The sequence below is a fragment of the Castor canadensis genome, chromosome X, assembly GCF_047511655.1.
Source record: "Castor canadensis chromosome X, mCasCan1.hap1v2, whole genome shotgun sequence".
NCBI lineage: Eukaryota > Metazoa > Chordata > Mammalia > Rodentia > Castoridae > Castor > Castor canadensis.
The window spans coordinates 46089421-46112243 of record NC_133405.1 but is presented as its reverse complement, the minus strand read 5'-3'; the positions used below and the strand labels follow the sequence as shown (position 1 = coordinate 46112243).

At 40.8% G+C, this 22823-nt stretch overlaps 1 protein-coding gene across 2 annotated transcripts in view; it reads right to left on the bottom strand.

Moving 5' to 3' along the window:
- Col4a6 (collagen type IV alpha 6 chain) overlaps nt 1-22823 on the bottom strand; it is a 287170-nt gene that overhangs the window by 35366 nt on the left and 228981 nt on the right. For both annotated transcript variants that reach the window (XM_074063552.1, XM_074063553.1), the window contains exons 12-23: nt 22111-22203; nt 20463-20516; nt 14709-14768; nt 13771-13815; nt 13250-13303; nt 12429-12498; nt 11180-11287; nt 10146-10286; nt 9091-9195; nt 6632-6792; nt 5970-6149; nt 5216-5399 (exon numbers count right to left, since the gene is read on the bottom strand). In XM_074063552.1, the coding sequence (XP_073919653.1) occupies nt 5216-5399; nt 5970-6149; nt 6632-6792; nt 9091-9195; nt 10146-10286; nt 11180-11287; nt 12429-12498; nt 13250-13303; nt 13771-13815; nt 14709-14768; nt 20463-20516; nt 22111-22203 (1255 nt within the window). The remainder of the gene's footprint in view (nt 1-5215; nt 5400-5969; nt 6150-6631; nt 6793-9090; nt 9196-10145; nt 10287-11179; nt 11288-12428; nt 12499-13249; nt 13304-13770; nt 13816-14708; nt 14769-20462; nt 20517-22110; nt 22204-22823) is intronic.

Genomic DNA, 22823 nt, shown 5'->3' with positions numbered 1-22823 from the left:
CGAAGGAAAGAATATTGAAGGCTGTAAGAAGGAAAAAACAAGTAACATACAAAGGTAAACCCATCAAAATCACAGCAGACTTCTCAACAGAAACATTAAAGCAAGAAGAGCATGGGGTGAGATCTTCCGGGCACTGAATGAAAATAACTTCAACCCTAGGATACTCTACCCAGCAAAACTATCATTCAAAATAGATGGAGCAATAAAAGTCTTCCATGATAAGCAGAAACTAAAACAATATGTGACCACAAAGCCACCATTACAAAAGATTTTGCAAGGGATTCTGCACACAGAGAGTGAAACCCAACGTAACCATGGAAAGACAGGCAGCATCAAACCACAGGAAAAGAAAAAGCAAGAAAGTAGAGAGTAACCTCAACTTAGGTACACACAATCAAACCTTCAAACAACTAAGACAACTAAATGACAGGAATCACCACATACCTATCAGTACTAATGCTTAATGTTAACGGACTTAATTCACCCATCAAAAGGCACTGCTTGACGAAATGGATTAAAAAGGAAGATCCAACAATTTGTTGCTTACAGGAGACCCATCTCAAAGACAGAAATAAGCATAGGCTTAGGATGAAAGGCTGGAAGAAGATTTACCAAGCCAATGGCTCCCAAAAACAGGCAGGAGTAGCAATACTTATCTCTGACAAAGTAGACTTCAAACCTACATTGATCAAACGAGATAAAGAAGGACATTCCATACTAATAAAAGGGGAAATAGACCAAAAGGAAATAATAATCATCAACTTGAATGCACCCAATGTCAATGCACCCAATTTCATCAAACATACCCTGAAAGACCTAAAAGCATATATAAACACCAACACAGTGGTTGTGGGAGACTTTAACACCCCATTATCATCAATAGATAGGTTATCCAAACAAAAAATTAATAAAGAAATCCAAGATCTAAAATATGCAATAGATCAAATGGACCTAGTTGATGTCTACAGAACACTTCATCCAACCTCTACACAATATACATTCTTCTCAGCAGCCCATGGAACCTTCTCCAAAATAGATCATATCCTAGGGCACAAAGCAAGTCTCAGCAATTATAAGAAAATAGAAATTATACCGTGCATACTATCTGATCACAATGCAATAAAAGTAGAACTCAACAAAAGTAAAGACAAAAACCATGCAAACAGCTGGAAAATAAATAACTCATTACTTAATGAAGAATGGATCATCGATGAAATAAAAGAGGAAATTAAAAAGTTCCTGGAAGTCAATGAAAATGAAAACACAACCTACCGGAACCTATGGGACACAGCTAAGGCAGTCCTGAGAGGAAAGTTTATAGCCATGAGTGCATATATTAAAAAGACCGAAAGATCCCAAATCAATGAACTAATGATACATCTCAAACTCCTAGAAAAACAAGAACAAGCAAATCCCAAAACAAATAGAAGGAGAGAAATAATAAAAATAAGAGCTGAAATCAATGAAATACAAACCAAAAAAAAAAATAAAAGAATTAATGAAACAAAAAGTTGGTTCTTTGAAAAAATAAACAAGATCGATAGACCCCTGGCAAACCTGACTAAAATGAGGAGAGAAAAAACCCAAATTAGTAGAATTAGGAATGCAAAAGGGGAGATAACAACAAACTCCATGGAAGTCCAGGAAATCATCAGAGACTACTTTGAGAACCTATATTCAAATAAATTTATAAATCTTAAAGAAATGGACAGATTTCTAGATACATATGACCATCCAAAACTGAACCAAGAGGAAATTAATCACCTGAATAGACCTATAACACAAAATGAAATTGAAATGGCAATCAAGAATCTCCCCAAAAAGAAAAGTCCAGGACCCGATGGATTCTCTGCTGAATTCTATCAGACCTTTAAAGAAGAACTGATACCAACCCTCCTTAAACTGTTCCATGAAATAGAAACGGAAGGAAAACTGCCAAACACATTTTATGAAGCCAGTATTACACTTATCCCAAAACCAGGCAAAGACACCTCCAAAAAGGAGAACTATAGGCCAATCTCCTTAATGAACATTGATGCAAAAATCTTCAACAAAATAATGGCAAACCGAATTCAACAACACATCAAAAAGATTACTCACCACGACCAAGTAGGCTTCATCCCAGGGATGCAGGGGTGGTTCAACATATGAAAATCAATAAACGTAATAAACCACATTAACAGAAGCAAAGACAAAAACCACTTGATCATCTCAATAGATGCAGAAAAAGCCTTTGATAAGATCCAACATCATTTCATGATAAAAGCTCTAAGAAAACTAGGAATAAAAGGAAAGTACCTCAACATTATGAAAGCTATATATGACAAACCTACAGGCAGCATTATATTTAATGGAGAAAAATTGAAACCATTCCCTCTAAAATCAGGAACCAGACAAGGATGCCCACTGTCTCCACTCCTATTCAACATAGTACTGGAATTCCTAGCCAGAGCAATTAGGCAAGAAGAAGGAATAAAAGGAATACAAATAGGTAAAGAAACTGTCAAAATATCCCTATTTGCAGATGACATGATCCTATACCTTAAAGACCCAAAAAACTCTACTCAGAAGCTTCTAGACATCATCAATAGCTATAGCAAGGTATCAGGATATAAAATCAACATAGAAAAATCAGTAGCATTTCTATACACTAACAAAGAAAACTGAAAAAGAATGTATGAAAACAATTCCATTTACAATAGCCTCAAAAAAAAAATCAAATACCTAGATGCAAACCTAACAAAAGATGTGAAAGACCTCTACAAGGAAAACTATACACTTCTGAAGAAAGAGATTGAGGAAGACTATAGAAAGTGGAGAGATCTCCCATGCTCATGGATTGGTAGAATCAACATAGTAAAAATGTCGATACTCCCAAAAGTAATCTACATGTTTAATGCAATTCCCATCAAAATTTAATGACATTCATTGAAGAGATTGAAAAATTTACCGTGAAATTTATATGGAAACACAAGAGGCCATGAATAGCCAAGGCAATACTCAGTCAAAAGAACAATGCAGGAGGTATCACGATACCTGACTTCAAACTATATTACAAAGCAATAACAATAAAAACAGCATGGTACTGGCACAAAAACAGATATGAAGACCAGTGGAACAGAATAGAGGACCCAGATATGAAGCCACACAACTATAACCAATTTGTCTTTGACAAAGGAGCTAAAAATATAGATGGAGAGATAGCAGCCTCTTCAACAAAAACTGCTGGGAAAACTGGTTAGCAGTCTGCAAAAAACTGAAACTAGATCCATGTATATCACCCTATACCAAGATTAACTCAAAATGGATCAAGGATCTTAATATCAGACCACAAACTCTAAAGTTGTTACAGGAAAGAGTAGGAAATACTCTGGAGTTAGTAGGTATAGGTAAGAACTTTCTCAATAGAACCCCAGCAGCACAGCAACTAAGAGATAGCATAGATAAATGGGACCTCATAAAGCTAAAAAACTTCTGTTTATCAAAAGAAATGGTCTCTAAACTGAAAAGAACACTCACAGAGTGGGAGAAAATATTTGCCAGCTATACATCAGACAAAGGACTGATAACCAGAACATATAGGGAACTTAAAAAACTAAATTCTCCCAAAACTAATGAACCAATAAAGAAATGGGCAAGTGAACTAAACAGAACTTTCTCAAAAGAAGAAATTCAAATGGCCAAAAAACACATGAAAAAATACTCACCATCTCTAGCAATAAAGGAAATGCAAATTAAAACCACACTAAGATTCCACCTCACCCCTGTTAGAATAGCCATCATTAGCAACACCACCAACAGGTGTTGGCGAGGATGCGGGGAAAAAGGAACCCTCTTAACACTGTTGGTGGAAATGTAAACTAGTACAACCACTCTGAAAAAAAATTTGGAGGCTACTTAAAAAGCTAGACATTGATCTACCATTTGATCCAGCAATACCACTCTTGGGGATAAACCCAGAAGACTGTGACACAGGTTACTCCCGAGGCACCTGCACACCCATGTTTATTGCGGCACTATTCACAATAGCCAAGTTATGGAAACAGCCAAGATGCCCCACTATTGACGAATGGATTAAGAAAATGTGGTATCTATACACAATGGAATTTTATGCAGCCATGAAGAAGAACGAAATGTTATCATTCGCTGGTAAATGGATGGAATTGGAGAACATCATTCTGAGTGAGGTTAGCCTGGCCCAAAAGACCAAAAATCGTATGTTCTCCCTCATATGTGGACATTAGATCAAGGGCAAACACAACAATGGGTTTGGACTTTGAGCACTTGATAAAAGCGAGAGCACACAAGAGAGGGGTGAGGATAGGTAAGACACCTAAAAAATTAGCTAGCATTTGTTGCCCTTAACGCAGAGAAACTAAAGCAGATAACTTAAAAGCAACTGAGGCCAATAGGAGAAGGGGACCAGGAACTAGAGAAAAGGTTAGATCAAAAAGAATTAACCTAGAAGGTAACACACATGTACAGGAAATTAATGTGAGTCAACTCCCTGTATAGCTATCCTTATCTCAACCAGCAAAAACCCTTGTTCCTTCCTATTATAGCTTATAGTCTCTCTTCAACAAAATTCGAAATAAGGGCAAAATAGTTTCTGCTGGGTATTGAGGGTGTGGGGGGGAGAGGGAGGGGGTGGAGTGGGTGATAAGGGAGTGGGTGGGGGCAGGGGGTAGAAATGACCCAAGCCTTGTATGCACATATGAATAATAAAAAAAAAAAAAGAAAAGAAATTCTATGAAAGGGAATTAAGGTAGATTAGATGCAACTAGCATCTCTGTTAAAGTCGAGATTTCATTAAGTGAGGAAAAGTTCTTCCCTGTTGATGATATTACTATACAGTTTAGAGAATAGCTTATCTACTTCCCCACTGATTACTTCGATGACATTTGCAACAAATGGTTATTCACCTTCTCCTTGAATTTATCCAGGGATTATGAGCTCATAACTTCTGTAGGCAGGTCAATGACATTTTCAGACTTCTCTGTTAGGAAGTTCTTCACTAAGCAGAGCTGTTTCACCTTCTATGCTTACCACAATACAATTATGATCCTTTTCCCACTTGAAATCCCTTAAGAGGATTGAAAGTAGTGACTATGGCCAGCCAACTCTCACTTTATGACACATTTCAGGCACCTTAGTCATTACTATTCTACAAGGGGTAAATTTTTTAAGTCCAAAGGTATTTGATTGTAAAACTCACCTTGAGGTCCACGAAGGCCTTGTTGCCCTGGTAATCCATCTATGCCTTTATCTCCAGGGAGCCCACGAGGTCCAGGAAGTCCTGGCAGTCCAATTCCTGGGAGGCCAGTTGGACCCTGCTGGCCATTTTCACCAGGAAGTCCTGGTGACCCCTTTTCACCTGGAAAGCCACGTCCACCATCTCCCTAGACAACAATTAAAAACATAACGAAAATCAATCTCAGAGATTTATCTGGAGAATTCTCTGACCATAAGAAAGAGGGAGTCAGTGTTTTCAGTGCTTTATGTTTAGAGAAAATTCTCTGTCACTCTAGTTTAGCAATCAACCTTCTGTGAGTTTTGCTAGCAGGAATGAGATTTGCCAACTCTGGGTGATCTGATACTATAAAAGGTTTTAGATTAGGTTTGGTGGGGAGAGGGCAGGAAACAAGTAGGATACCAACGACCGTTGAGGTCACAGAAAGCAGCTGGACTACTTGAAAGGGCAGGCCATTGAGAAATTGAAGCATTTTAAAGTGATATGGTCCATTGTTAATAGCATCTATCAAGTGAGACAGACCATTCCTAGAAAAAGATTCCTACTTTAGAGAAAAGAAAAATATGGAGCCAAAGTGTCAGTGGCAGAGAAAGAGGCAGGGCAAGATGCTCCAGACACTTTCTGTTCTGCCATGTCTTATGGTCCAGTGGCCATCAGACCTTCCCCAAGTCAGGTTTGAGGGATGATAGAGCTAATCATCCAAGAATGATCAACTTACCTGAAGGCCTGGAAAGCCTGGTAAACCTGGTACTCCATCCTTGCCTGGGGCTCCTGTTATACCAGGGAATCCCTCAGGGCCAGGATCACCCTTCTCTCCTGGCATCCCTGATCCTCTATGGACAGTTGGTTCACCCTTCCTTCCTTTGGGGCCGACACGACCAGGAGGCCCAAATAAACCCTGACAAGGAGACACAAGGGAATAATCAGGAGATGCAGACTCAAAGAATTTTGGCACTTAGTAAAGGTATGACCTAAATTATGTCCTTGGGTTCATTTTGGCACAGTTCTGGACTCTTGATTATGTTGTTGTCTTGCATAATAATTTCCTGTTTTCCATATACTTTCCAAACTTTGAAATCTTTGAAGATCAAAACCTCATCTTAATTCCTATTTTATCTTTGGGACCCAACACAGTGGTAGACAAGTGTAAACAATTTTGTGGTAGGGAGTGGGGAACATAGGTTGGTTAAAGCAGAAAGAGACTTTACAGATGATCTAGTTAGACTTCTTCATGTTTCAGATCAAAACCCCAAGCTTTGTTTTATCCCGATCTTTGTTTCATGTGCTTTAGTAACATGATTGGCAGGGAGTTGGTGTGTGTGTGGGTCGCATTTGAAAGCTTCCATTGCTCCCTCAGGGGCAAAGTTAGGCAAGACTTACTGGAGCCCCTGCTGGGCCTTGTGCACCGGCAGAGCCTGGATCTCCTCTGGTTCCTTTAATGCCTGGAAGGCCAATGATACCTTGTGGCCCAGGCAAGCCTGGTTTCCCAGGTGGTCCGTTGTTGGGAACACCACCATCACAAGCACAAAATCCAGGGTCCCCTGGGGGTAAAACAGACAATATCACACAAAGTAGACCCTCTTTTTATGAAGAAAGACCTGATAGTGGCTATCTGTGGCTCGAAAGACTTCCCTTGGAGGGAATCAAGTGGTGTACAGAAACTCAAACGAGCTAGGTTTCCTGTCCATTGGAGCGTGTCTATGGTAAGGATTTGGATTTCACTGGTCTGGGATGAGGCTCAGCTATCCATAAGTCTAACGTGCAGCCAGAGTTGAGAATTTAAACCTATATTTAAACAACTGAGAGCCTGGAATCCAAGCCACCCAAAGATTCTCTACACCAAAATGTCTTCTCCCTCTTTTGTTCACATGTACACAAGAGACAAATGTCAAATAGATTGATGAATGGGATTTCAGCCAAGCGCCTTAGAAGAAGTATCAGGGAGTCACTAGTACCTAGCCCATCAACCCATACTGTTTTCATGCATACAGTCTGGAGAATGAGAATTGGTGGCTGTAAATTTCCCTAAGATTCCAGAGGACCTCTTCTTGCATTTAGAAAATTGATAGTCTTGGAAATTGAGAAAACAGACTGTTGTTAAGATTAGTACAGATTGAGCTTAAATGATCTGAAATCTGAAACATTTTGGATTTTGAATTTTCAGATTAGAGATGCTTAACTGGAAAGGTCAATACAAATATTCCAAAATCCAAAGAATATAAAATCCGAAATACCTTTAGTCTAAAGCATTTTGGATAAGGAATACTCAACCTGTATTTGTCAAGTATGATCTGAGACTACCCACATGAGTCACCTGTGACATGTATTTATAAGGCAGGTTGCTGGACTTCATCCCAGTACTAATCATTCAGGAGGACAGACAAAAGACTATTTTTAATAGCTTTCCCTAGGAGGTTCTCATGTACAATGAAGCTTGAGAGTCACTGTCACTATTCTAGTCTTAGAGAAAACCTTTTGACACTATGGAAATACAGAAAGAGTAGTCTACTAGTTGTTCCTGTTTTAGGATTGAGAATGGTATTGAGAAATATACCATCTCTGTAGTGAAATCAGGGAAGGGCCAAAATTAACGTCCTAAGTCCAGACTTGCAATTTAATGTCTTTTTCCCTCAAACAGTCTTCCTTTGATCTGAATTGCAAGGATCAAGATGTATGAAATTTCTGAACTAGGTCAAAGCCTGAGACTCTGAAACAGATCACTGCTCCTATATTTAGGCAGAGATATCTTATGATAGGGCAATAAGAAAGCAGAGGAGTTAAGTTTGAACTTGTCTGTTTGAGACTTAGGAGAACTGTTAATTTTTGGAGACAGAAAGTGAGATCTCAGATCTCTGAAATCCCTAGGCCAAACCTAAACCTCTCTTCAGTCAGTAAGTTCAGCTTTCCCCCACTCTAGCCTGGGCCGTAACCACAAAGAATCGACAATTTAGAGCATCTTCACCTTAGGGAAAGGAATGTGGAAATGATGCAAATACAACAAGAAGATGGAGAGAAGCAGTGTGGTTGAAGGCTAAGTTCATTGATTAGTTCATCAGCCTCACTGGGGACTTCACTTGTTTTCCTCAAGCCAGTTGGCTTTTTCAGTGTCTCAGATATTGACCTGTTCAGACTCCTTAAGTCTGAAGGAAATAGCAAGTGGTATCCAGCCTTGACCTTGCAAATGGAGGGGTTGAACTGGTTAGCATCCTGGGTTTCTGCCAACAATTTCTGTAGGTGGTAGGAATAGGAAGTTGCTTTGTTCTGTGTGACCTAAATTGTCAGTCTGTCTTAGAGCCCTAATGATAGCACTTTCAACAATCCTATAACCAGAGCTCCTGTTAAGAGCCTGGATTGCTTCTATTCAGGTTCCTAAGCTTTGCTCATTCCCCATAAAGCCTTCTCTAAGGAGTGTAGGGTGTGGGGAGTGGAGTATGAGAAGCCTATGAGAACTTGACATAAGCACAGCCATGTCTGCAGGCTGGGTTGGCACAGCCCCCAGCTGCAGAAGGGGGTGAGGGCAAAATGCAGCATGGCTGCTTTTCCTAATATGTTCACATCCACAGAGTAGCGATCATAGGTTCCTGCTGTTCCCAATAACTACAATGTCACCCCTCCCCCAGAACTGTTGCTTTACTTTGTTTGCTGCTGTATATAATAAACTCGCTGGAGACTGTTGTGTGTCTCCTCCATCAGAGCGCCCAGCTCACCTGACCCCAGGTTTCTGCATGTTTGTCTTTTGTCTTTTCTTAATCTCCCGTTACTTCCAATTAGGTTTCTAGGATGAGCTCATGCAAGTCATGAGAGTAGGGGACAAAGAAATTCAAGGAGGGCAAAATCACCTTTTGTTCCTTTGAGGCCTGGCTTTCCTTTCTGACCTTGTTCTCCTGGAAGACCAGGAAACTCTGGCTCAACACCATGCAGAGTTCCAGTCTCGAATGCCGGGCCTGGAGGAAAAAGAAACATAAAAGACTGGCCACTGATAAAGGCTAAGGACTTATCTGGCTCAGCACAGCAGCTTAATAGCTAAGGCCCGAGTCCTTGAAGCTTGAAAAGCGGAGTAGGGACAAAAATATCCAAGACAGGGACTCCCAAGTCTGCTGCAAGAACTCTTGGTTGGTACAATTCACTGTACTAACACTTACAGAATGTCTGCTACATTCCAGGCACTGTTCAGGGATGAAAAAAGTAGCTTTAATAACTCAGCAGTCCCAATCTCTCTCCTAGAAAGCTCCCTTAAGGCAAAAGTGGAAACAAGTGCAAACTGTAGTGGTCAGGGGATTTTGTGCACAAAGAAACAGTCTTTCTCTCACAATGTATAATCCTAAACTCAGGTATATGATCCAAGGAGAACAGGCCCTGTGCAGGCTATTTATTTATTACTTATTTATGTTTATTTATCTAGTGCTTGGAGGGAACTCAGGGCCTTGCACATGCCAGGCAATGCTATATCACTGAGGTACACCCCTAGCCTCCCCTGTGTAGGTGTTTAGTAGCCACCTTGAGGATCTGGCTTTGGATTCTCCTTTCTCAGACTCTCAGCCCATGTAATTGGAGCCCTGTGGACTAGAGGAAGCTCAAAAGAAGCAATGCTGCTTCTTCAGGAGCTGAAGTCAGCGGCCTACGGGCTGAAACAGTGAAGGATGGAAGGCTAATGGATATATTGTCACCATGGTGCTAGTTGGCTTGTTGCTTGTTGAAGCACACTCTACTAGAGTTGATACCAGTAGAGATGGGGCTGACATAGAGAGGATGGAGCCTTCATTGCTGTCCCTAAGCAGCTATGTGTCTTGGCTTAGTTGTTTCACCCGTGAGATGCTTCCTCAAAAATCATGACTATTCTTCAGTTTGGACCATACCTGGATTTCAAGATCAAAGACAGAAATGAATAACTTACCAGGTGGACCTGCTGGACCTGGTAAGCCTGGCAAACCAATTCTGCCAGGAAGGCCTGCTGACCCGACTGTTGTGCGGCCTGGGTTCCCGTGGTCTCCCTTCAGGCCTGGAAATCCCTGAGGCCCTGGAGCACCTGGTATACCTGGAAGGTAAGCCACACAGAAATACTTATTATATCACCTACTCAGGAGTACTAATCAGTGGTATATGTGATAAACAATCCAAGGGAAGGAGTTGGGAAAGCATTTGCCCTTCTCTTGCATCAAAGTTAGAAAAGTCTTTATGGATCAATTAGCCTAACCTCTTAGGAAACATGAGCAGGAGCACAGTTTCTTAGTGGCAAATGTGTGAAGAAAACCTGAGTCTCTAGCCTCTGACTTCTCCATTTTTTCCACTTTGGTGCTGGGCCCTGTGGAACTTCCTCCAAGTGGCTGTTTTAAAAGCACAAATACAGAAGACTCTCTCCAAAGGATTTAGAAACTGGTGACTTTAACAGTCATTTCTCAGGATTTCTATTTGGGGTAGCCCCACTTCCAAGACTGTGACATGCTCTTTTTTACTTGCCACTATAGAAGAACATATGGGCTTGCCCCTCTCATAATTCAGTCAAGGATATAACTCATAGGATTCTGGGTCAATTCAGTGCCTGACTTAAGCCTACAGTGAGGGTCTGGGTACAAAATTTCCTCTGGGCTTTTGTTAGACCCTGTTGGCAAGCATCAATTGGAATGGCATATCCGCAGAAGTGTGACAGGGCTCTAGCTGCCCAATCCAGGCCTCTGGTCGCTACAAACCTCAATAACAGTCTGGGATTGGCTGTCCAGTTATATACAGCACATTTAAATCAAAGGACGGTTGCTCACCTATGTACTATTCTCACATCCATTAGCCTTGGGCTGGCAGTGAGCAAACCTACTGACTACATTTTATCTTTCTTTTGCTCTCTGCTAGGTGTATTCCTGCACCCAGAGGTATGGAAGGAGATACTAGGAACAAAAAAGACTGATCTGTGGAGAGGAGGGGTTAGTGTTTTACCTGTCAAGGCTGGCAGGCCAGGAATACCAGAAGGCCCAGGCTGGCCCTGGAAGCCATTATCTCCTCTAAGGCCTGGGAGGCCTGGCACACCGGTATCTCCTGGATAACCTGGCATTGCAATGAAAAAAGCTGTAAACAAAGACAGTGGAGGCTCAAAAGCACCACAAAATGCCCAAGGAGAGATGTAGGGATCTGTCCTGGGGATGGAAGTCCTTTGGTTTCAGTTCTCAAGTCTACCAGATGCTAATGGCCTCGTGTGATAATGGGTCTACTAGAGCTAAGGCTCTACTAACGTTTATTTATTTATTTTTTGAGACAGGGTCTTGCTATGGAGCCCAGGTCAGCCTTGAACTTGCAATCCTCCTTCCTCTACCTCCTGAGTGCTTGAATTACAGGCATAAACAATGCCCAGCTTCCACTAGTGATTAGAAATTGGTATGGCTAGGATTTTCTTTCGTAAGATCTGGTAAGAACTAGGAAGGTTGTTCTGCTGATACTAATCTCCTGTAATGCCCTAAATTACCACTATTCTGGTTAAGATATTGAAGTCCACTATTTATGTTATATGCAGTCTTTCTGGGAGTAGAACATAGGAAGCCACTGTTGACTACAAATATCAGAGTGGGCGTAGAGGGTTGAGAGGCTAATAGTAAGTTAGGAAACCCAGGTTGAAGAGGCACTATAGTGGAAACCTTTAGTCAAACAAGAAGTAGCTGGGGAGCCTTGACACTGGGATTTTTGGGAAAGGCAAAGAGAAGGGTAGAGCACATACAGTAACTAGGACAAAGACAGATGAGGACAACTTTTCTAAATCATACCATTGAAGGCGCTTAACTACTACCTCCCTTAGACCTAGATACTTTTCCACTTCTCTGAAATCAGAAAGCTCAATCATAGATGGGATCATCTATATGAGTGACTTAGTGTCCCATGGTATTGCACTGAAGCCATCCCAGCTGGGGAGGACATCAATCCTTCCCTAAGCATCATCAGGAGAACCACTTTTTTTTTTTTTTTACCAAATTCAGACCTAGGAAGACCCATATTCCAGTCTTGGTGGACCCAACAAAAAATGGAGGGTTGGGCCTGGCTTTTCTGTCCAAGAGATTGGAATTAGCTTGGGCCCCATGTGGGGCTCTTTGTAGTGTCAGCAATCCTGTGGTTAACAAAGTATCCTTTTAACAGTTTTGGGGGACATAGAATTTAACTCTTTCTTTTCTGTTCTAGTCAAATCAATGGAGAGTCACACCTGAGATCACAGCACCATCGGCATCCGTGAAAATGTCTGGGCCTGGCAAGCCAATGCTACCCTTTTCACCCTGCAAAGATTAAATACATTGAGTACAAATATTTCTGTGACCTCATCACCCACTATCAGTGTGTCTTCAAAGCCAAAACTCAGGAAAATGAAAAGTTTCTTCTTCTGTGACTTCTGATTTTGAGGGTCATCTAGTTCAGAGGTTAATTTTCAAGTCCAATAAGTTTAAGATGAAGGCAAAACAAAGCAGGCCAGAGGGCCGCAACTCAATCGCAAAGTTGTTAAAGACACGGATTCCAGTTTTATTTTGCAATACTACTTCAGAACATTCTGTTTCTGGGCCTGGTAAATATTTCACAGATGTAAACAACTAGCCACACCCAAGAGGTGCTAAGAAGGGAGCAGAATTTCATCTTTTTCCTACTCTCAGTATGGATGAGGCTGTGCTATTGTCACTACCCTTGAGAGTGATGATGTCAGACAGATGAAGTCAAGAGTTTTAAGTCATCCAAAAGAGGGACTCAGCTACCTTGAGTGGGTGATAGGAGCTGTCTGCCCCAGGTGCAGGCAATAAGGGGCTGCACTGCCTACAGAAAATTTAAAAACAATAATAAAGCCTAAAAGTTGGTACTATCTGAGGAACATTCATCATCTTTGTGTGTTCAAAGTCAGTTGCATTCATTTCTTGAGAAAAAAGTGTCATCTTAAACATCAAAATACTAAAAATACCTTATTTTGTATGTAGGCATTTATAGTAATCCTTCACATTTCCACTTCCCAAACCTTGGTTTTGCACTTCCCAATAATATTACCTTCACTCCTGGGAATCCATTAAGCCCAGGAAAACCTGAGGACCCCTTCTTGCCCTGTGACAGAAACATAGTTACCACCAACTTCAAAATACAAGTATGTAAGGGGGGTTGGTCTTTGTATTAGGCCAGGGCAAACAGCCCAGGGATCTTGCTGGCATTCAGGGTATGTAAGGCTTCTAGTTGAATCTGGAAGCTATAAAGTCTTCTGGATGGCAATATGGCACTAAGTAGTCAACTTGAATAGTAGGATGTAAAATGGTCATGAGAGTATGGATACAAGCAGGCTGGCCTTGCTAGTTCTTGGTAATATCATGGCATGGAAGGCGTCAAACATGACTCTGGATGTTTTCATCCTCTTGGGTGAAAGCAAAAGAAGAGAGTAGCTAAGATTACAAGATCGTCTTATTGAAGGGAGGTAGACAATTTGCATTGTAAACAACGTCTGTTTGGCCCTGTTAAGTCAAGGGTTCTTCTGATTAGGATTTTATACACAAAGGCTTTCCTGATATTAACCAAAATACCTGTTTCCCTGGAGGGCCTTGTACTCCTTCTGAACCAATGGGTCCCTGTAAAGAGAATAGCCATACCTTAGAGAGACTAATAGCCCACACTACAAAAAGCTGCTAGTCTTACATAACAAAGCTATCCAACTGAGTTCAGGATTTGGTGACTCCCAAAGTCAGGTAAGAGAATGTTCCTAGACCTGGCTTACTGATTTCTTTCTAAGCACTAATTTATCAGGCTGAATAGCCACATGGAGCATTTTTAATAGCTAAATAAATGGAAACATTTTAAGTAGTAGGTGGAATTTGGTAGAAGGTATGGGTGGTATTATAGTTAGTCTGCTTTAGTTCCAAATTAGAGGATTTTAAAATAGATTATGGGTGGGCCTATTTTCTTCCATCCCAAATACATTTTGTTGGTAATTATGTGTTTTCAAGACAAAGGAGAGGGAAAAGTAGAGAAAGAAATGGCAGGGTTATGAATCAGTTTTGTTAAATACTCAAAAGGACTCTTAGCAAACTTTATGGATAAGCTAAAACCACAATTCTCTAAAATATTACTTCTCTAAGGCTAAGGTTGGCCAACTGCTTATAGTTCAAAAGCTAAGTAACTGAAGCTAAGAATCAGAGAGCCTAATAGCTATTTCTCCATTCAAAATGAGATTATTATTTGAAACTGTTGACTATAAACATCACTTGCTATGGTATACACAAGGGCAAGGAGAGTACTAGGCCAAGGAGTCAACTAGAGTAGGGGAAACACCATTCCTTATACAGGGGAGCCACCCAGTCAAGGGAATGGAGGAGAAGTGAAGAGGAGTTGCTAGCCAGAGGTTAGAGGAAGAGAAATAAGAGTTTAGGAGGTCATCAAGTTACATAACATAAAGGAACAAACAGGAAAGAAAGTGGACGGGGTGACTTAACAGATCCAGGCAAACAACATTCTAGGTTCATACCCTTGGTCCTGGCAAACCAAGGATTCCCTTTTCTCCCTTTTCTCCAACAAATCCAAATTCCTGAAGAAGAAAAAAAAACATGAATCATAACATTCATTTTCTCATTAGCTTCCTGGCGTCAATCAAAGCAAGCAGGTAATTTCAGACCAGCTCCACTGACCATTAGGGAGGCTCCTTATGTTGGGCTCTTGTCAAAGGCCTGAAAAGCCATAGAGCCTAAATACAATTTGGACCATTCATCCAATATTCCTTTTTGGTTGTAGAAGTAATCTCTTTCCTCTAAAACACTATTACTTGTATTTATAACATCATGAGCTAACAACACAGGATAGTAAAATCTCTAATCTCCCTCATTGATTTTACAGACAGGAAAGTAACATCCAGAAGATGAAAGCCATGTCTTCTGACTTCTGTTCCAGGCTGTATTCTACCATCTAAGGAACTTGACTCTGACCAACAAATAGAGGATTGTGTAAATCTTTGGAGGTTGATACTAGAGGTAAGAGTTTTTCCCTTTGGAGACATGGTGACTGCAACAACCTTGTTTAGGGACAAGCAAGAAATCCAAGAAACAGAGTGAGTGAAGAGAGCGCTTTCTTCCCTCTGGATCCAAGGCAACTTCCCTCACTCCCAATACAAAAGAGTTCCTTGCCAAAGTGAATAAAATCTTTCATGAAAAACTGAACTGAGGGCATTTGTTATTGTTTACAATTGAACATTTTAGAGAATAGTTTTTGGCAAACAACATCTGGTGTATTGTGAGAGTAAAGAAGGCAGTGAAGTGGACTCAAATGTAAGCTTGTGAAAAGACATTAACTGTTGTTGTGACATATTTCCTATCCTCCTTGATGTGACTTGGCTCAGCTGGTATGAGGGTACGTCTCCAATTCATTTGTAGCCTTTTTTTCCTGTTACATACTCAGTGCATTCCCATGAGTGTTGAAAGTTGGCTGAATACCTCCATGGCTTTCTAGGCCCAAGGTTTTGCTTTTTTTTTTTAATGTGGGTTTTTCTGCTCCTTTTTTGTTTTTACTATAGGGAGGGTATGTGTCTGTGAAGAGTTCAATTCAAAGAAGAATTTGGTTCCTACATGCCTTTTTCTTTTCTACCTCTATAGTTCTCTGTCAAATAGCTCAGCTCTCATGCCAAATAGGATTTCTAACTTGAAAGGACTATGGAACATACTGAATGCAAACTTATTCAAAATCTTAGTTTTTCCTTCTACATTTCAAATTGGAAACCAAGGCCTGCTGCCACCTGGTGGAATCAGTCTATTGGCTTCTGAGGATGAACATTTCAGGTAGTCTTCCCTGACCTATCCATGAATGTTATGACAGCTGGTGGTGCCCCAGATTCTTAAAGTACTAAGATTGGCTATATGTGAAAATTTCCTAAGCAGAAGGCCTATCCTGCACTCTCTTTTGTTTCCCTCCAAGGCACATTACCATTATCACTGCCCGAATGCAACAAGGTGGTCCAGTAAATCTTGTTGGGGTGAATGGAATAATGGCCCAGAGAACAGAAGTGTGGCAAAGGGTAAAGGAAAGAATGTCCAGGAACTGTCTCATGCCCCCACCCCACCTTTCTTGCCCATGGGTGTAAATAAAAGGAGGCCTGTACTCCTTCAGAAAGCATAGAGAGCTTCTGGATGCTTGCTTTCTCAGAGAGAGGGCCTGGGAGCTCAAGCTACAGTGTGAACAAAAATAAATAAATGAAAAAAGTAAGAAGAAAAAAAGAGAAAGAAGTGTGTGTGTGGATTAGAGCCAATAAAAGATAAATGGGTTGGCAAGACATTGCTGTAGGCTCAGCATGTCTCCCAGGGCAGAGAGGCTTTGTACAGGGACCCTGCTGAACAAGCTGTTCTAGCAAGATGTCCTGGGACCTGGCCCGTAACAGTTGGCTCTCAGTGTGAGTAGTCCTGCAATGGCTACTCCCACCCTCCTACTCACCATGGCCTGGAAAGCCTCTTTAGGGCACTAGCTTAGTTCTTTCTAGGCTTGCTCTCCTAGGCTCTGGGCTCCTGCTGCTTTTTGGTTCTAGGGAGACTCAATTGAAAGAGAATTCTACCCACTCAGTAGTTACCTCAGATTCACTCAATAATACCCCAGGATTTGCCATTTTCTTCTCTACTTCCTCCACTCAATCTCTTTCATTTTGCCTCCTTCTGTATATCCTGGTCCCTTGGACATGGGTATATACTGCTCTCTGACACGCTTCATGGGATGACCTGTAGCCTATAATTGTTGGGCATGCTGCTGAGGACAATGAGGTGGAATGTGTGAAGCTGTGACAGCCAGAAATCAGGGATATTTGGTCACTGTAGAGGGGGCAGGAGAAAAAAATGTGCAGCATAAAGCTGTTAGATTGGGCACTTTGTCTCCTACAAAGATTTGGGCTCAGAGGGGAAGGAAATAAATGGTTAAAGAGACCATTTTACATTCCCTAGAGATTTCCAATCTCAGCACTGCCTTGTTTTTCAGTGAGTATGGATAATTGAAAGCCGATGTGAGGGTTTTGGGTTTGAGAAATGTGTTTCTTCTGAAAAGCCCACAATACCTCAAATATGTTACCACCTTTCTCCTCATAATTTTTCTGCCAGGCACATAAGGTACCCATTAATGTTCCCATAAGTAGATAGAGATATTAAGAGCGAAGGAGTTACATGATTTGGCCAGGGTCACACATCTAATCTGTTCTGAGGTGGGCTGAGAACCCTGGTTTCTTGGTTTCCACCCTATGAAAATATGCCATTCCTTATAAAAGGAGGTATTTTCCCACTTTGATGTCTTTACAACTGGGGTTTCTATATTTCAGCCCACACTGTGAAACACTGAAAACAGAGCTTGAAACGGTGTTGCAACTTATCACTGTGTGTTGTTGTTAGTCAGTCTCTTTTGCTTTTACAAGAGGAAAGGGAGGAAAGGGAACAAGTTGAATTGTAGCAGAGGAAGTCCTTTGAGGTTGAACTGAAGAAAAGGGGAGGGAGCATGTACTAGTGAATTCGACAGCACCAGAGGCAGTCATTAAGTCCTTTGTTAGAGATTTAGAGACCAAAATACCACAGCCAGGTGACTATATCAAACTGGACTGCAGGGGGCAGTATGGTATGGGGGAAAGGGCCTGAAGTGGCTATGATTTCAACAAAGCTGAATGTGGATCTCAGCTCTGTGAATAACTAGCTGTGTGACTCTGGACAAGCCTCTTCATCTGTTCAGGCCGAGGTTCCTTGCCAGGACAAGAGGGACAAGCCTAGGCTCAATTTGCTTACCTCATAGGAATAATGCAAGGTGTCTTGAATCTATATAAACCTCTTTACAAAGAAAGATACAAACCTTATTCCCAAATCCACTTGCAAAGTGCTGTCCAATAAAAATATAATGTGGGCCTACTATGTTATTTTCAAAACTTCCTAGTAGCCACATTAAAAACTGAAATAGAGATTAATTTAGTGATATATTTTATTTACCCAAATATATAATAAATATTGTCATTTTACATTGAAGTAAAAATTGTTCCTGAGAAATTTTAGGTTATTTTTTTTATCCTAAGATTTTCAGATCTAGAGTGTGTTTTATACTTACTGTACATCTCATTTCACATCAACCGCATTTTAAGAGCTCTGTAGTCATATGCAGCTCCTGGTAATCTTATTGAACAACACAGCTTTATACTTTGCAAAGAAACCTCTTATACACTGTGATTTGGGCCTCAAAGGAGTAGTTATGACCACTGCCAAACTGCATATATACAGAGAGGTTCAGAGATTTGCTGAACGTCTAAGGTCCAGCAAATAGAGCTGTAGCTGGGTCTAAGGTTTGGGTTTTCTGCTTCCCACACCAGCACTCTCTTTCTTTCTGATTCACTAGCTACAGGGCTGATTAAGATCAAGGACACTGAACAAATGATTCTCTATGTCCTTTGTTTCTATGGCATAATAGAAATCCTCATGGAATCAACCTGGGCCACTGGCTCTCCTGGCTCTGCTTTCTAGCCACTCAGAGAGACCTAAAGTATTTCAAAGTACTGTAGGGAAGAACTAGAGCCATCTATATTCCCATTGTGCCATTAAGCAGGGCAGGCCTTGTCATCTTTGATTCATCCACTTTCCTCCTGAGCCCTACTCCCAATCCATGAAAATCTTGTCAGTTTCTCCTTCAAAACACACCCTGTGATTTAAGACACATTAACTAAATGTAATGTATTAGTCTTGTTTCTATCTTCATTCAAACAATATATATTTTCTGAGACAATCAAATTTGATTTCTGCCTTGTTAACTGATATTGAGTAATTACTGACACACCACTATATTAAAATTCCATATATTTGAGAAACACTGAGGTATTTATGATGAAATGATATGTCTATTTTTGCTTCAGATTGGCTATGTGTTGCTAATTGTTGAAGAAGTGTGATGGGTACACAGGGGGGTTATTATGCCACTTTCTGTGTTTTTGAATCTGTTTAAAATGTTCCATAATCAAAAGTGTAGTGTGCTTACCTTCTGAATTCATCCACTTCTCTCCATTTCCATTGCTATCACCATACTCCAAGCCACCATACAATAGCCTATGTTTGCTGCCCCACCCCCTCCCATCTCTCTGCCACCAGTCAGAAGGATCTTTAAAATACAAATCAAAGCCTTTGAATGGCTTCCTAGCACACTTAAAATAAAAACCACATTTGTCCAATGAAGGTGGCCATGATTTGGCTCCTGCTTCTCTGCCTGTTTCTTGGCCCTGCTCACTCTATCCTGCCCACTCACCTCCTTGCTGTTTCTCCAAAATGCTGAGCTTTTTCCAAGCTCAGGAGCTTGGCATTTGTGGATACCTTGGTATCCAAATCTCTTCCTGACTCTTTACATGACTTTCTCTTTCATAACATACAGGTTTCAACTCACATGTGGCTTCCTCAGAGAGGGCCTTCTTGACCACTCTGTCCCGAATGGCCCACCTGTTCCTCATCCATACTCCATCACTTTACCCTTCTTCTATATTTTATATATCACCATTATATGAACTTGTTTTTGTTTTCTTTGTGGTGCAGGGGATCGAACACAGGGCCTTGTGCATGCTAGGCAAGCACTCTACAACTGAGCTATATGCCTACCCCCTGAACTTGTTACTGATTCATCTCTTTACTTGTTTGTTTTCTATCATTCCCCCATGAGAATGTAATCTCAAGGACAAGGACTTTTACTTAGTTACCCTTACAGTCTCTGAGTCCCCAGAATACCTGGCATGTAGAAGTCCTCCAAAAGTATTTGCTGAGTGAAAGAATCTAAGCTAGAAAGGCAGATGGGAAAGTGAAGATAGAACCACAAAATTCACAGCTCCCATTCAATGAACACTAGATAAGTGTCAGCCATGTAGGAAGCCCTTTCATGTGTATTATCTCATTTACTCCTCAGACACACCCCTATCAATTGTCCCATTTTGTAGGTTAAGAAACATACAGTCAGAAAAGTTAAGAAACATTTAAAAAGCTAGAAACTGATAAAATCAGAAGTCAAGCCTAGGTCTCTTTTAATGTTAGCGCTTGAGCTGATGACAACTAAGATACACAGCCTCATGGAGAGCCATGATGAAGTTCCCATGAGCTCAAGAAGAAAGAACATTTCCTTCAGTGCCTTGTAATAATGAAGATGGTAGCATTGTCTACAGTAACCATGGAAAGAGGTCTTCCTGTTAGCCCTCTAGTGCTATAGCTTTTGTCTAATCAGACCCATGAATAAATGTTAACCAAATAAGACTTACCGGGAAGCCTGGAGGGCCGGTTGTGCCTGGGAAACCTGGAGGCCCTGGTTCACCCTGGAAAATTAACCAAAGGCTAGTGAGTGTAGCAACAAGAAGCAAGAACACAAAGGAGGATGGTTCCCTGAAAATACTTGGGCTGAGGAGTGGAGAACCAAGGAGTATCGGAATTGGGTCACCAGATAGTAGTGTAGATCCCCATACTCTCTGACTGGCAGCTGTACTAGAATATCTTAGTTTAGCCCATGACTGTTCAAAACAGAATCTCAAGTGCACAGGCTAAGTGGGAGATAGAAAGGATGATTATCTGTTTTCTTTCTTGTAAGAGAAGCTGTTTAGTGTGATATCCTATAGTAAAACATGAGCTGCAGAGAAGTCAGTGGTTTTGAGAAATGGATACTTATTATAATTTTGACAATTGCATGTAATACTCTAATGTCTTTCCATGACATGCAAATTAATCTGTATTGCCAGGGAAAGACTCCGTATGCTTTGGCAATGATTGAGGAGGCAGAAGATCTCTTATGTGCTTTCAGACTGTCCCCAAATCAATGATTATTTCCTATAAACCTGGAGGGGCCTGGAGCTGTTGGTTCTGCAAAGATAATATTAAAGAAGTGAGATTATTATTATTATTATTATTGGGAATATGTGAACTGGATGGCCCATGAGGCACGCTTTCCATTTAGAATTTTTCTACAAGGAAGAAGCAATAGTGAGCTAATAGTTCTTTGATGTGATTTGACTTCTTTTATTTAATTGAATGCACTACAGTCTTATCTCATGATTTTTGTTTTTTATCACACTGTACTTAAGAATTAATATCACCAGTTCATTAGACTGTGGAATCCTTATCACCATAGGCCTCTCTTTATGTTTTAGTCATTTTATGCATTTCATGAACATACAATGAAACCCTCATTAGATAATACTGAAAGTTTGCTTTCAACCATTAAACATACTTTAAAAAACTGAAAAAGTGAGACTAAACACATTTCCTTGCCTGAACCAGGGGAACAGAATGACAAAATTCAAAGGAATTCCAGGAGAGAAGGGAATGAGGGTTATTGAAAGATATTTGCACACCTTAACAGAATATAACCATTGAAACACAACCATGTACACAGTATACACTCACAGACAAAAATAGAGATTATATCTCAGTTAAACAAATCTGCAGGTTAAGACTTGGTAATTTAGATCAGGTGAATTAGGACATCTACTGCCACTTGGTCACTTGGCAACGATATAGCTTATACTTTGGATCAAGATTGTTTTTGTGGTTCTGGGGATAGAACCCAGGGTCTCGTGCATGCTAGGCAAGTGATCTGTCATTGAGCTACTTTCCTGGCCCTTAGCCTTAGTGTCAAATTTTTAGGGCAAATATCTTCTTCAAAAAGATAACTTTCTCTCTCTCTCTCTCTCTTCCCTCCCCTTACACTAATACTCAGAAACACATGCACACTAGCAACTACACGCCAGAAAATAGACTAGGAATTTTTAGAAAGCTTTTCCAAAGGGTCAAAACAAAGACTTTTATCCTCACTTTCAAACAAAAATCCATTCCCCCAAACCTAATATTCTTTCTGTTTAGTCTGGTTATTAGAGTTGAATTCTGGTATTATTTTTTCTTATTGTAAATGTTTAATACCTTGGATCCTTTCTTCCCTTTGGGGAATCCCATGAATTCTAGTTCCCCACTAGATGGTGGTGGTCCTGCGGGGCCAGGAAGGCCAACGTCCCCCTGTAAAATCAAAGGATAAATTGTACAGACTTTTTCTTTCCAGAGGATAAGTTTGTCCTCAGGATGTGATTCACAAATAAATTGTCCATTACTTTGTCCCTTTGGAAATAAAACTCTTATTGTCAAGGAATTGAGAAGAATTCTAAGCCTGACCAAATGCATTTTGTACCAGAGCTGGAGAGGGAAGAAGCAAGATAGATGAAAGGAAACCACAGGTTCATGGTTGCCATGTACAAAAGGGTATTCAGAAGACAGCCAAAAGGGAGTTTGAACAAGGTGAATGGCTTCCTCTTGACAATAATGATAAGGCTTTGGTTCAGTTTTTGCCAAGTGCACAAGCAGAGGCAGAGAAGTGTGTGTTGGGACACTGGAGCTAGAGTTGCTTATTCATGAGGCAGTGCAGTCCATGACAGCTAGTCAGAAATGGCTTGGGCATATCAACAGTCTGTGGAGAGGGAAATGAAGGAAGGTTGGAAGTAAAAAAAGAAAGGTAAAAGAGGCATTAGGAGGAGACACGGTGGGGAGGGAAGGGGGAGAGAGAGAGAGAGAGAGAGAGAGAGAGAGAGAGAGAGAGAGAGAGAGAGAAGAGGAAGGATGGTAGATGGAAGGAAAGAAGCAGA